Source organism: Equus quagga, unplaced genomic scaffold (assembly GCF_021613505.1).
Source record: "Equus quagga isolate Etosha38 unplaced genomic scaffold, UCLA_HA_Equagga_1.0 146_RagTag, whole genome shotgun sequence".
Taxonomy (NCBI): domain Eukaryota; kingdom Metazoa; phylum Chordata; class Mammalia; order Perissodactyla; family Equidae; genus Equus; species Equus quagga.
The window spans coordinates 3604733-3620217 of record NW_025796728.1 but is presented as its reverse complement, the minus strand read 5'-3'; the positions used below and the strand labels follow the sequence as shown (position 1 = coordinate 3620217).

General features: G+C 38.0%; 1 protein-coding gene across 3 annotated transcripts in view; it reads right to left on the bottom strand.

Moving 5' to 3' along the window:
* CORIN (corin, serine peptidase) overlaps positions 1-15485 on the bottom strand; it is a 210588-nt gene that overhangs the window by 127036 nt on the left and 68067 nt on the right. For all 3 annotated transcript variants that reach the window (XM_046649906.1, XM_046649904.1, XM_046649907.1), the window contains exon 5: positions 3133-3314. In XM_046649906.1, coding sequence (XP_046505862.1) covers positions 3133-3314 — 182 coding nt within the window. The remainder of the gene's footprint in view (positions 1-3132; positions 3315-15485) is intronic.

Genomic DNA, 15485 nt, shown 5'->3' with positions numbered 1-15485 from the left:
AAAGAAGACACAAATAGCTTAGCTCATGAAATATTGAGTTATCAACATAAATAGTTGTTAGCAAAATGCAAAACAAAACCACAATGAGATAACACTTCATATCCACCAGGACGATTAGAATCAAAAAGGATAACAACAAGTGTTGGTGTTGATGTGGAGAAAGTGGTACCCTCCTACACTGCTGGTGGACTGGCATTTCCTCAAAATGTTAAATGTAGAGTTTTTACTAGTCACAGCAATTCCACTCCAAGAAAAGCGCCAAAGAGAACTGAAAACGTATGTTCACACAAAAATTTGTGCATGAATGTTCATAGCAGCATTATTCATAATAATCGAGTAGCAACAACCCAAATGTTCCTCAACTAATGTATGGATTTTTAAAAATAGTATATTCATACAATGGAATATCAGTCGACAACAAAAATGAATGAGGTACTGATATATGCTACAACGTGGATGAACCTTAAAAACATTATGCTAAATGAAAGAAGCAAGTCACAAAAGGTCCCATATTATATAATTCCATTTGTAAGAAATGTCTAAAATAGTCAAATCCATAGAAACAGAAAGCATATTAGTGGTTGCGAGGGACTGGGGGAGGCAGAAATGGCAAGTTACTACTAATGGATACGGGGGTTTCTTTTTAGGGTGATGCAAATGTCCTGGAATTAGATGGTGGTGATAGTTGTGCAACTCTGTAAGTAAACTAAAAACCAGTTAATTATACATTTTAAAAGGGTGAATTTTATGGAATGTGAATTATATCTCACTACAGCTGATGTTTTAACATAATATGGAGAAGATCATATCTCAATAGGTGTAGGAAACATATTTGATGAAATTCAAAATCCATCCACGACTAAAAAGAAAAACACCTCTTAGCAAACCAAAAATAGAAAGGACTTCCTTAATCTGAAACAAAGTATCCATAAAAGTCCTTCAGCAAACATGATATTTAAAGGTGAAATGTTGGAAACTCTCTCTGGCAAAGAAGAAAGAGAAGGCATAATGGTTGGGAAAGAGGAAACAAGCGGTCATTATTTGCAGATGAAATGATGCCTACTTAGAAAATCCAAACGATTCTATAGAAAACTATACAAATCAATAAGCAACTTGTTTGTATACAAACAAACAGAAAAAGAAAATTTAAAGTTACTGTTTCCAATGACATCAAAAATACCAGATACCCATGAATAAATCTTGAGTTGGGTTGATGTGCAAGATCCCAAGTTTTGGTTAAAACTACAAAACATTACTGAGAGAATTAAAGCATGACCAATGTAAAATACCTAATTAAAGATTAACACAGTCTATAATTTTCATGGGTTGGAAGATCCAATGTTGTAAAGCAATTCTCCCCAAATTGATCTATGGATTTAATGCAATCTCAATTTAAAAAAAAAAAAGAACAGCATTTGTGGAAATTGCAATGTGATTTGAAAAGTTATATAAAATGCAAAAGGCCAAAAGTAGGCAAACAATCTTAAAGAAAGCTGGATGACTTATTCTATTCAACATAAAGACTTATTATAAAATTATAGTAATCCAGACAGTGTTGTATTAACTTAATTCTATACCAAGAGAGGGTCCAGAAATAAATATACACATAATCACTTGACTGATAACAAAGGTGACCTTACAGTGCAGAGAGGAAGGATAGTCTTCTAAACAAATAAAAGGCAGTGGGTCAACTGAACATACACACAGAAAAAAATTAATCCCTAACTCTCACCACACCAGAAAAATAATTCCAGAATTACGGTAGATGTCAATGTGAATGCTAAAACAATAAAGCTCCAAGAAGAAAATACAGGAGCAAAACTGCTGTTTGGGGACAGGCAAAGATGTCTTAAATAAGACACTGAAAATGAATTACAAAAGAATGACTGATAACATGGACCCATTCAAATTAAGACTTTCTATTCCAAACAGACACTAACAAGGGGGTGGAAAGGCAAGCCACAGAGTGGGAGATCTTCATGATACATATATCCAACAGATGACTTACATCCAGAATGCATAAAGAACTCCCAATCGAGAGCAACAAGACAGACTACCTAACCAAACAGAGGGCAAAATACTTGGACAGATACTTCACAAAAAGGGATATTCAGATAACAAAAAAAAATTTGAAAATTCAGTCAAATTCGTCAGAACAATGCAACTGAAAACCACAAAGAGATACCACAATACCATCACCAGAACTGTTCAAATGAAAAAGACTGACAATGCCAAGTGTTGGGGAGGATGTGGAGCAACTGTAACTTTCACACATGGCTGGTAGGAGTATAAATTGGTACAACAACTTAAAAAATTTTTTTGGCTGAATAAATAAATAACCATGTTCAATCAAAGACATGTACAAGATAGTCATAGCATCACTATTCATAACAGGTGGAAACAACCCAAGTGTCCGTCAACAATAGAATAGAAAAATATATTGTGGAATAATCACGTATAAGAATACTATACAACAAAAAGAATGAATGAATGAATCACAACAAGATGAAAACATAATGACTCTCTCAAACATAACATTGAGTAAATGAAGCTAAATATAAAAAGAGTGCTTTCTGTACAACTCCATTGATATGAAATTCAGAAGCAGGCAAAACTCTCCAAGGTGATAGAAGTCAGGAGAGAGATTCTTTTGGGAGCATGAAATTGAGTCTGGATTACTACATGACCAGGAGGGGGCTGCATTTCTTGGACACTATTAATATTGTATTTCTTTCTTTCTTTTTTTTCTTTGAGGAAGATTAGCCCTGAGCTAACGACTGCCAATCCTTCTCTTTTTGCTGAGGAAGACTGGCCCTGAGCTAACATCCGTGCCCAGTTTCCTCTACTTTATACGTGGGACGCCTACCACAGCATTGCTTTTGCCAAGCGGTGGCTTGTCCACACCCGGGATCCGAACCGGCGAAGCCCTGGCCCCCGAGAAGCAGAACGTGCGAACTTAACCACTGCGCCACCAGGCCGGCCCCAATATTGTACTTCTTCATTGGGGTGCTAGTTACATGGGTCTGGTCACTGTTAAAATTTCTTGAACTGTACTCACTATTTGTATACTTCCTTGTATGAATGGTATACTTCAATAAAAACTTCAAAACATGAAATGAAACAGAAACCTACGTTGCTTTCCTTCTTCCTGCTGTGGGGAGAAGCAGATCCTGCTGACGTTGCTGCTTTCGGTTTGGTTTCTAAACTGGGAGCATTTGAGGAAATCGGGCCAAGAGGCGTTCACCATCCCCAGGACTGATTCACAGCCCTCTTTTGCAGCCTCACAGAAGGACCTACAGGGCAGGAGTCCATGGCTGCAAGAAAAGAGAAAGGTGAAAATTAATGTTTTTACAGACTACTTCTTGAAATAATAATGAAATTAAAGAAAAGTTGGCCACCAGTGCTGCAATATTATCTTAATTTATATTTACTATGGTCGACAACTTAAATTTCTACATTCTGTCCTTAACAAGGATTTCAGGCACCCTATTGTCATGATTCTAGGGAGAATAAGCTTGTTCCATACCAGATCATCTGACTATTTCTTGTAGAAGTATTTATCCCAAATGATTTTTTTAGATTTCCTGTGCCAAAGTAAACCTGTCAACCATAAAAGAGCTCTACTTCATATCGAAAGGAGTAAATTAACATGGAGATGAAGGCCCCCAAATTGGAAAGGCAGAAGTAGGTCACAAAATAGGTTAATCTCGTTTCTTTATCTTCCCTTTGAGAAATTCGAAGCATCTGTGGGAGGCAGACAGAGAGAAAGCTGTTCCTTAACCTCCACTGCCTCCCTGGAAAAGAAACATACAGACAAGCGGCAACTCAGTTATTTATCTACAGTTATAAAAAAATTATTTTTTATCTACAGTTTATAAACAGCTATTTATCGTCTCAGATTTCTATTTCGTCTTCTGTCAAATAGAAAAATAAAACAACCGTCCATTAATGGTAAAGTAATGATGCCTCTGGAGCTTGTCGTTACTCATCTGACATATAATCAAACACTCCTGGATCCACAGCTCTGTATGGGGACCAGGAAGCTACAATGACAAGACCATGAACTTGTTCCCTTGAAGACCCAGGTGGCTTTTCTACTTTGCAGCCATAGACTGCATCTGTCACCCTGGCTGGTGATCTGGCAAAGCCATTTCAAGTGGTTTTTAAGGAAACTGGCAAAGAAAATATACACGTCAATCAAAGCAAAGCAAGTACTTCACAAATGTAGGGTCACTGAGATATCACAGAATCATACAATTTTGGATCTGGAAGAAATCTTAAACAACATCTCATTCAAATCCTTCATTTGAGACAGGCCCAAGGAGATTCTGGGACAGACTCAAGGTCACACAGCTTCCTAATGGTAGCAGTGGAAAGAAAACCCAGATGTTTTGACTTGCAGTCCATGATCTATATTCTCTGTTATATTGTCTTTTCTCATATAAGGACCTAATAATTGGGCTTTAGAAACTCTGATCACTAAGCACATTTACAATTGCTCATTCATACTTTTACAGATAGAAACATAATGGGAGGCACCAGCCACTGAGTTAAAATAGAACTGACAGAGTCTGTAAAAGAATCTTGGCAGAGAGAGCTTGTTATATATGAATATGTGGAAAGGGGTACTCAACCACTACATTCAGATACAAATACTTTTGATCTTCCTCTCAGAAACTGCCTTAAAACCAAGTATCTTTTAGAATCTTGATATTCACGTAACCATCTACTTACGTCAGTATGTGACAAAATGTATTAGTGAAGATGTGGAAAGAGAGGTTTTGCATTTGAAAGATTACCTTTAGGATATAAAATATGAATTGGTCGTCACAAGCATCTTGGTGTAAAGAAGACACCTGAACGCCTTTCAGGAAATATATTAGATATGTACAGGACTAAGAGAGTACCCATTAAGTAACATTTTTAAAAGATTTACTTTTCTAAATCTTATTCCAAAGAAGTTAGAGACTATATTTTCTCAAATAACACTGGGGAACACGGTTGAGGAATGTGGAAAGTGTAGAATTCCTATGCACACACTTACCCTTTGTTCTAAGTGCTCTGTTCTAGGTGCTTCATGCACGTAAACTCTTTATTTCTCACCACAGCCCTAAGTGACAGATACTATTACTATCATCCCTAATACACAAATAAGGAAGCTGAAGATGGAAAAATAAGAGACTTGTCCAAGGTCACTAGGGCAGTGAGTGTCAGAGCCAGGATTCAAACCCAGAGAGACTGATCCAAGAACCCATTCTATTAACTACTCTATCACATGCGAGTCCTTACTTCAGGAATGTATGTTCCAAAAGCACAATTCAAGGTTAGCTCCAAACTTGCTAAGCACTTTTCCAGTGAACCAACCATATACACAGTGGTTGGGTTCTTCCTTTATTCTACAAACATCTAGTTAACCTGCAACAAATCAGAATTTACTAAAGGGGCTAAGGACCACATGGGAAGGGTAAATGCATTTCTCTTTCTTTTCCAGGCATGAGAGAGCCCACCGTAAATATATCAGATATTTACAAGCCTATTAAGCTAGGCTTGGCTTTGGCATTCTTCCTTTGCCTCCCAGTCCCCCCCCCTGGGTCTCAATGTCCTGATACCATCCTGGCACCCCGACTCCAGCACCCACCTACACAGCCACCTCAACCAGAGCATTACTTGTTCTTACATATTTTCTTCCGGTCCTACAATCAAAACTACATTCCCCACGTGAGCTGATCACAGTTAGGCTTTCAAAGAAGAAAAGAAATGAAAAGAACACAGAGTAATACATAATAATAGTTGGACACTTAACCCTCGCAGGGGTTTTTTGCATTGTTAGAAGAAGATGGGTTGCTGGAGCAAAGGAATCTCTAATGGATGGAATTAAGGTGCCATTTACAGGGAAAAAATTCATTCAACGTTGTGAGGTAGGGAAGATGACTGTAAAGCTAACACTTGGGGCCCAACTCTCCCAAGTGGTTCCTGGACCTGTCCTCACTTCTGAACCCACATATTTTTGGATCACTCCACATCTTCTCTCAGAATCTTTCATGGTGAGAACAATGAAGGTTCATGCAGGGCCCCAGCAGACTGTTTTCAAGTTCCAAAGCCAATCTTGAACTCAGAAGCTACTTATTCGTTGACTCTTACCATGGTCATTTTCTCTAGGAAAGTGTAAGTTTATCACTCTAAAACTTTCACGCTCCTCACTGTCTGATGTTGGGCCAACAGTTCTCTCATACTAAGACTCAGTTTCCTCATTTGAAAAGTGATGGGTTTGGAAAAGCTGATTTTTCGTGGTCCCTGTCCCATTAACATTCTGTACGTCAAAATTCATTCTTCAACACTATGCCTCTCAAGGGAGCACTGATAAACCCACCAGCTTTGCAAAGTTTCAAAAGGTAACAGACATTTTTTCTCGAGATTCGTTCTGGGAGTATACAGAGACATTAAAATACCATTAGGCCCTCCATTCTAAAAATAGGGCCCAAGAAAAATGTCTAGAGCGCTTCCAAATAACTCTCTTAAGAGGTGTAACCAACCGAGACCCATAAGCGCTAAACTGCTGGACAAGGGCACGTGAAATAGTGATAGAGTATTAATAACTAGCAGCCCTTTCAAACAGTGAGCAAAATGAGGAGCCATTTGTTCTTGCTTTGCATGAAATTCAACTGCCTGTGAGGGGCTGAAGTATCTTGCTTTTCATCACGTGGAACAGTGTGGTGAGACAGACCGCACTGTTTTGGAATGTAAGTGTTTATATCTAAGCAACAAGCCGACTGACATCCGAAAACAGTGTTCAGCACAGGGGACAAGTCAGATCTGCTATCTGGCTATTTTAGAAATGGTGATTATTTTCAATTGACGTGCGAAGTGCATTTGGTGTTGTGCAAAAGTCCCTAACCCATTTCCATTAAAGTTTAAGCAGAAAACTCTTACATCACCTCTGTAATTATTTGTTGAAACAAATATATACAAACAAACATATAAATAATTCTACTATATAGTGATAGTGAGATTTTTATGGTATTTTCACTAGGAAGCATGTTCTAAACTCATTTATCTACCAAAAAATTGTAGATTTTACTTATACAAACTTTAACAAATCTACTAAAATTTTTTCATTTATTTAACAAAAATTATAGATTTTCTCTTCCATGTACCCTTTGATCAACATTGCCCCCCAAAATTTATACATTTTACCTGCAAAAAAAAGTTCTGATAAAGCCATCAAGTCAAAGTTATTGAACTATATTAAACAACTAAATAATTAAGTAATAGAATAATGACTATTAAATAACTACTTTATTGAAAAGCTACAGCCACAAGTAGGCTTATCTAGCAAATGGATTTTTACGTTTTAGAAATCATTTTTTTCTAACTTTTTACTTTGAGCTACTTTTAGACTTACAGAAAAGTTATAAAAACAGCACAGAAAGTTTCCATGTAACCTTCATCCAGGCTCCCCCAAGGCAAATAACTTACATAACGACAGCATAATTATCAGAAACAGGAAACTAACACTGGTACAATGTCCTTAAAGTAAGGATTCTATTCAAACATTACCAAGATCTTCATTCAGAATCCCACATTATATTTAGTTCTCACTTTTTATTTTTGGCAAATAAACTAACCTTTAAATATATTAGGAGAGCTCAGGATTTAAAACTCTTTTTCCATGGAAAAAAAAAGGGGTTGTGGCAGGCAGACTCTAAGATGGTCCCCAACAATCCCCACCCATGTTATTCACCCCCTGTGTAAGCCCTTCTCCTGGAGTGTGGGTGGGCCCAGTCATTTGCTTCAAGCCGTTAGAAGGTAACAGGCTATCATTTCCATCATTAGGGTGCATAAGATTGTGATTTCTATCTTGCACGTAGTGGGAGCTCAACAAATACTTGGGACGAAATGCAGTGGTGTGCAAGTAGCTTGTTAAACTATTATTAGCTTGAAGTCTGGTAGGAGTGTTTATTCCACAGAAATCAGCAAATGCTACAAATGATAGTTTTGTTTTGTTTTTCAGGGAGCCAGTTTACCAGTATACCACTAGGTGAAAGTATAAATCACATCATCTCCTACAGAAGGAAAACTGTTTTTGTCTCCACTGAAAGGAAAATTACTGTCGTGCACTTCTTGACCCAGATGGAAGACATTATGTCAATATTAACTCATTATCTCCCACCACCACCCCCAGTCCTCTTTTGGTGTGCGTGGTTTTCTTGGTGGTAATACCATCCTCCAAGTCCTCAAGGCCTCACCCTCAACCTCACCAATCATATGCAATTAATCACTAAGTATTGCTAATTTTACTTTCTAAAACTACCTCAAATCTGTTTGTTCTTGCCCCATTTTATGTTCTAGTAAAATTAAACTAGTTATAGTTCTACTATATGATGGATCTAGGCTATTACTGTACCTTAAATGCGTTCTTTTCTTTCTTTCTTTCTTTTTTTTTTTGCTGAGGAAGATTTGCCCCAAGCTAACATCAGTGTCAATCTTCCTCTATTTTTTAGTATGTGGGCTGCCAGTACAGCATGGCTGCTAGCAGAGCTGTGTAGGTTCACACCCAGGAACCAAATCCTGGCTGCCAAAGCAGAACGTGCTGAACTTAACCACTAGGCCACCAGGGCTGGCCCTGAAATGCCTTGTTTTCCCACCACGTCCACAAGGCAAACTTCTATGCATCCTTCAAAACCCAATTCAACAGTTACTTCCTCCCTGAGAGTAGCCTTCCCTAATAATGCCGGATGGAAAGACTTCTTCCTCCTTCTCTCTGTTACCCCCACACCTTGTAAATTGATCACACTGTACAGCAATTTTTAATTGTTTTCATATCTGGTCCCCTATTATGTTGAATCTCTTGAAGGCAGAAGTGTGTTTTATTCATCTCTGCATCTCTAGCATCAAACTATGCACCTGCCACATTGTAGGTGCTAGTGAGTGTTTGCTAAAGGAATAAATAAACGATAACTTTCCAAACATCCTTGTTGAATGAACTGATGTCAGAAACTGAGAGGGAGCACCCAAGGTCTACATGTGCCTGGCAAGACCCTCCACCCCCACTTACTTCTACCCCCAACACTCACATCCTTGACGACGGTATCTGCTTGCAGGATTCCATCATGCCCTCTTTCTCACTTACGGCCATCTAGTTACCATAGGATGCTCAAGATGGCTGGGTCTCCCTCACCGCCTGGATTCCCAAATCCTCATGGATCAAATGTAACCTTCTCAGTGAGGTTTTCCTGAACAACACTCTGCTTAAAACTGTACCTCTTACCACCATACCGCTACTCTCCCAAAGCTTTCCACTTCCTTGCTGGATTTTTTCCATTGCACTTATCACCCTCTGATATACTGTTATTTATTTATCATCTATCTCTTTGGTTATTGCTCATCTCCCTACAATATAACGTAAGCTCCATGAGGTCAAAGATTCTTGTCTATTTTGTTTGCTGTTATATCCCTAAGTGTGAGCAGTTGGCACTCCAGAAAAATATGTTGGAGAAATAAATTAATCACATGCAGAGGAAGATTTGGTGGCCTGCTTGGAATAAAGCTGTCAGTAGTAAAGCTGGGAGTGGAACCATCACCACCTAACTCCCAACTTAATGGATCGTGCAAGAGCTCATGCCATCCCTGCTCACGTGATCCCCTCCACTCAGGTAGGCAAACTCTACACGTGCTGTTCAATCTTGAAATAATTCCCATGTAAAAGAAAATGTCAGTAAAATTGTTACAGATGAAAACCCTACAGATTAAGTGTCTCACTTATATGCCAATAGTAGTATGTCACCCTTAAAATAGAGAAACTTGAGGAAATACCAACAGATAAACACAGATGGAATTAAGACAGGTATGAATAATGTAAAACCACACAACCACCCCGAAAGAGAATATAAAATTCCATACCCTTCTACCCATCACAGTCCTGATTCTCATTAATACTTGGCACACTTACTAGGGCCCATGGGATAGAGGATTAATAAACTGCAAAAGAAACTTGCAATTGTTAAATTATTTTTGCAGCTGTTTTGATTTTTGCACATCATGAAACGATGACTTAAATATGGATCTTCGAATGAATCTGAATCATAAGTGTTCAATCTAAATTCTAGTCACGTCTACATAATATGAATGAATTATTGAAGAGAAAAGCCAACAAACCGCTCCACCGAGCTTGATGAAATATGTGTGCTCAAGACACTGTCAGTGACATGACAAGGCATTTTCAGAAAGATTTGAGCTGCCATGGCCTGATTCTCTAGCTTTATATCTTTGTAAAATAGGAGTAATCTGAATTATCTGACTATATATTAGCCACACTTTGAACTATTTTGACTCATAAAATGGAACCCTACTTATTATTTGATATTTTAACGTATAATGCCAAAAAGCAGACTAGACCACCCGTGTTGCTTGAGGTTAAAAAGAGAACGGTGATATAAGTGACCACCTAAACAGCCAGACACCCAGCTCTGGTGTGGCTAAAAGACTGCTGTTTGCAAGTTAGCCGATAATGTTTCCAAGTTAGTGGACAAAATCAGGGAAGGAAGGGGCAAAGGACTTTCAGAATATTTAGTTGGTAATAGCAACAAAGCCTGTCTTTTTTATTTGATGATTGACATATATTAATTTTTTAAAAATAGTAATTATGAAAATGTTAATTCTATAATGTTTCCATTTATCCTCAAACGTGATACGACAGCGATCTTGGGACATAGATAAAATCTTTAGTAAAATAAATCAGCGGTATGTAATTATTCTCCATTTAGAAAAAATAAATGAAATAAGCTTCTGCTGACTTTACATAATTAATGAATTTCCCAAAAGATAAGTCAAGTCGTAGTTTCCAATTGGCCTTTAAGGTGATTTCAGGGTTAGATTTACATAGGAGATTGGCACATGATGTTTTATAAAAGAACATCTTTTAAGAACACAGTAAGCCTTCTAAAATTACACTATGAGCAGACCAGTTTATTACTTTTTTACTAAAACATAATCATCAAAATTCAACTCAGAAATGCTGTGGCAATAGAATGATGTGCAATAGTAGAAATTATGAGTATAAACTGGGTGGTCCGAAAGAGACTTTATAATTCTGGTAGAGTCCTTTTTTTTTAAATCATTCTGGTAACAACTTTGCTGCCCATCTTGATTGTTCATCTAGAGGCGATCTTAGACTTCTTTAGTACTATGATGAAGTCGGAACACGACAACCATATCATCTGTGCACTTGAAATAAATAAAACTTTTATTGTAACTTTAAATAATGGGAAGTGGAACACAGGCTCATTTTTCCAGGGAACTCCGCCGCTTCAAAAGGAAGTCTGGGCATTTATAAGAAATGAACAAATTGTGCCTTCCAAAAAGGAAATTTTCAAACTCTCTTGTTTCTTTTAACATTTTTCTTTTTGTTACAGACTGGCACCTGAGCTAACAACTGTTGTCAGTCTTCTTTTTACTTATTTTGCTTTTTCTCCCCAAATCCCCCTAGTACATAGTTGTATATTTTAGTTGTGAGTCTTTCTAGTTGTGGCATGTGGGATGCTGCCTCAGCATGGCCTGATGAGCGGTGCCATGTCTGCGCCCAGGGTCCGAACTGGCTAAACCCTGGGCTGCCAATGCAGAGCGCGCAAACTTAACCACTCGGCCAGAGGGCCAGCGCCTATTTTAACATTTTTTTTTATTCCTCCCTAGTCACTGAAACAAAAATATGCCCAGGACTTTCATTAACCTACCTAGGATTTTAGCAAAAGCTTAAAAAGTGAACGTAAGGTGAATGGAAGATAGAAACATAGCAGAATTCCAATCTTGATTTATCAAGATTTTAGAAGCAAAACTCACAAAATCAAGTGTGAGAAGCAGGGTGATGAGGGGGCAGAGCTTAATACCTGGAGTCAGAAGTTCTATTTTCTACCATGATTGTTTAACTCTGAGCAAGAGCCAAGACACCCAAGACACAGAGGTGTTCCAAGCAGATAATTTAGCACCTCCCCAAGGTGATACACTCTAAAGATTTGTTTAACATTTATTTAGGTGAGAACCTGAGGGCTGCAATGGAGAGAAAGAGGGCTTCAGGTGGCAGGGTCCCAATTTGCAAACCCTACTTGGCAAAGCAGAAGTCTTGCAGTTAACTCAGCCCACTCTTTCCAAAAGCAGTTAGGTGACCATCTGTTGTTACTGGGTATGCCCTATGGGGTGTCAACACGATGCCCCACAAAGATCCCAACTGGATTCTCTCATTATTATTCCCAAAACAAATATAAAAGGGTTCCTGAAAAAAGTGATGGTAAATTTAATTTTCTTCATCTTTTTTCACATCTTTTTTCACATGTTTTTCACATGATGTTTTTCATCAGTGCCATGGGCCACTATGAATGGACTTACTCCTTAATCCAATGAGAAATTAATTTATTATAGGATGCTAGATTCCTTGCGACAGTGTCTCCAGTAAGCTCTCCATCAGTTGATCTAAACACCTCCATCAATACCAACTCTCCATTTCCTGAGACAACAATAAAGTTGTATATATATCCATAAGTTCTTACTTTAGTTATGTTAGAACTTACTTCTCTATGATTTTCAACGACTGGTTCTATCCATGCCCTGTCGAAGCATACAGAAGTGTGCTCCTTCTTCCAGGCCATGGCCCAGAAACATGTGAAGATGGCCATGGTGCACCCACAGGGTTACGCATCTCAAGGTCCCTCAACTGTTCTTCACATGAAAAGACTCTGAATCACCATCCTGGTCATTATCCTCTAGACATTTTTATTATTGTCTTGTTTGTGCTTTTTCTATAAACCCTAAGTCTAAGATTTTCAACTAGAGTTGACCTAAAGTCTTTTTTTTTTTTTTTTTTTGAGGAAGATTAGCCCTGAGCTAAAGTTTTCTCTGCAGAGATGTCTTTTGAGCAGAGGGCTTGGTGCAAGGGGACAGATGCTTCCAGGTAAAGGGAACAGTATGTGCAAAGGAAGTTGGAAAGAGGTTGGCATTTACGAGAAATAGAAAGGTTGATGCAGCCAGGACAGGGTTGATGACACTATAGAAGGAAGGAAGGCTTCAAAAGCCATGGCGAGGGATTTAGCTTGTAACCTAAGTCTAATGGAACGCCCCAGAAAGAGGAGAGGCAGGGAAATGACATCATCTAATTTGTGTTTTTAAATTATCACTTTGGCAGATAAGTGGGAAATGGATTAGAAGGTGGGAAGAATGTGAAAAATATGCAAATCTTGCCTATCTGAAAGAAGTGATGAAGTTTACACTCTCCTAGAAACTCACATACCATCTTTGACCACCATATCGGTAAAAGTAGTAACTATTTATGGAGCAGTTACCGTGTATCAGATAGTGTAGACCATGTATGAGCACTTCATATAAATCACTCTGTTTAACACACAGAAACAAACCCCATGAAGTAGGTATTATTACTCTCAATAATGAGGAAACTGAGGGTCAGCAAGTGCCCAGGGTCTTATAACTGGCAATTGACAGAGCTATAGTTTGAATCAGATTTCATCTGCCCCAAACTTTCAAGGTCATGCTCTGCAGTTACCAGATTAAATTCTCTAATCTCCAGTGAACGTACTTATTTGGGAAAAGTATAGCGCTTTTGAAGAAGCTCCTTTGAGGGGGCTCATTTGATCTTCACACCGCAATCCTTGTAGGAATTGAGTACCTACAGAAAACTGTCCTGTAGTTCCCAGGTTTGAGATATAATCTTTAATCTCTAGTCATCTAGCTGGATGAAGAATTTTAGGTTCATTTCCACAGATATGAAGAATTTCTGCTAAGGATTTAGTGGCAAATCAGTGTTCCAAAGGAAAAAATCAATAGCAAATATGTCAAGTTCTTAATGTTAAGAACTCATTTCACGAGCACTGAGTTTCTCTCAATGGGGTGATGACCATCAGCAGGGTCTCCCGGGTGTCTTCTAAAAGCAAAGCCAAGGACGGACGCTCCGGGCCAATTAATCTGCCTCCAGTTTTGATAAAGTTATAGGCCTATTATTTAAACGAGGTGGGAAAGAGTGATGGTTATCCATCAAAAGCATGTGGCTGCAATGCCTGCTTCCTCTTCCAAACTCAGAGACCATAAGTGTACATTGTCTATCAAATGTCATCCAGAAGCACCTGTTATTCTCAGGCCTGGGAACTGTGAATTTCTCTCTAGCTACTCACTGATATTTTTAAGCTATTCCTTCTAATTCACATGTTTTTAGGGCTACCCAAATGGTTTATCAGCTCAATCTCTATATTTTGAGACATATTTTACTGAATCCATACAAATTATAGTCCACATCAATGAGTCTGTGTTATAGTACATGATACACACATTTATTAAAAGCAAGCCTAGTCTAAAGTAGAAACTGCTAAAGTTCATTATTATATAATAAAGCTAATGAGTATTTGAGATCTTAATGGAATCAGGTTGAAAACTATACCATTTGTATATCCCACTAGATCTTTTTAAATTAAATTTTAAATGTAAAGTGGCTGCTTTCTCTAGGGTAGAATATAAGCAATTCTCCATAATTTGAATATTAGGGAAAATTAGTATAATGGGTGATACAAAATAGTGGAACCTAAGAAAAATATGTTTGGGTTTTTTTTAATTGTAGTAACATTGGATTATAACATTATATAGCTTTCAGGTGTACATCGTAATATATTTCGAATTCTGTGTAGATTACATCATGTTCACCATGCAAAAACTAATTATAGTCCATCCCCCCATATGTAAGCCTAATCATCCCTTTTGCCCTCCCAATCCCTTCCTCTATAGAAAAATATGTTTGGCTTTAGAATTATTTTCCACAATACATTTTACCTTTCTGGACTTACTTGGCTTATTAAATTTAGCTTGCAGTTCCCAAGCACATAGTAAATGACACCAGGAAGCACCAGTCTGAAAGTGTAATTATAAAATTAAAGACGATAATAAATGTAATAATAAAAAATAGGGGGTCGGCCCAGTGGTGTAGTGGTTAAGTTCGCATGCTCTGCTTTGGCAGCCCAGGGTTCACGGATTTGGATCCCGGCACAGGCCTATGCACCACTCATTAAGCCATGCTGTGGTGGCATCCCACATACAAAATAGGGGAATATTGGCAGAGATGTTGGCTAAGGGATAATCTTCCTCTCCAAAAAAAAAAAGAATAGGATACGTCCCCAAAGGATATCTGAAAACTAACTATAAATTATTATCCATTATAATAGAAAATCGAAAACTCTCATATGAGAGCATTTTTTGGCATGGACCAGATTAGGAGGAAAAAAAATTTTACCTAAGAGTTCCCCGAAGACTATGAGCAGCTTAACTAGAATTTTACAACTGATTTAACTGACAGCAGAGATTGAATTATAATAAGGATGATCAACACGAATTAAGAACCTCCTGGAGGCTGAATGCATTCTCTTCACTGTCTTATTTATGCACCCACATGAGTCTACAGAGAAATTAAAGCAAAGAGATGTGAGTGAAATTGTTTGAAA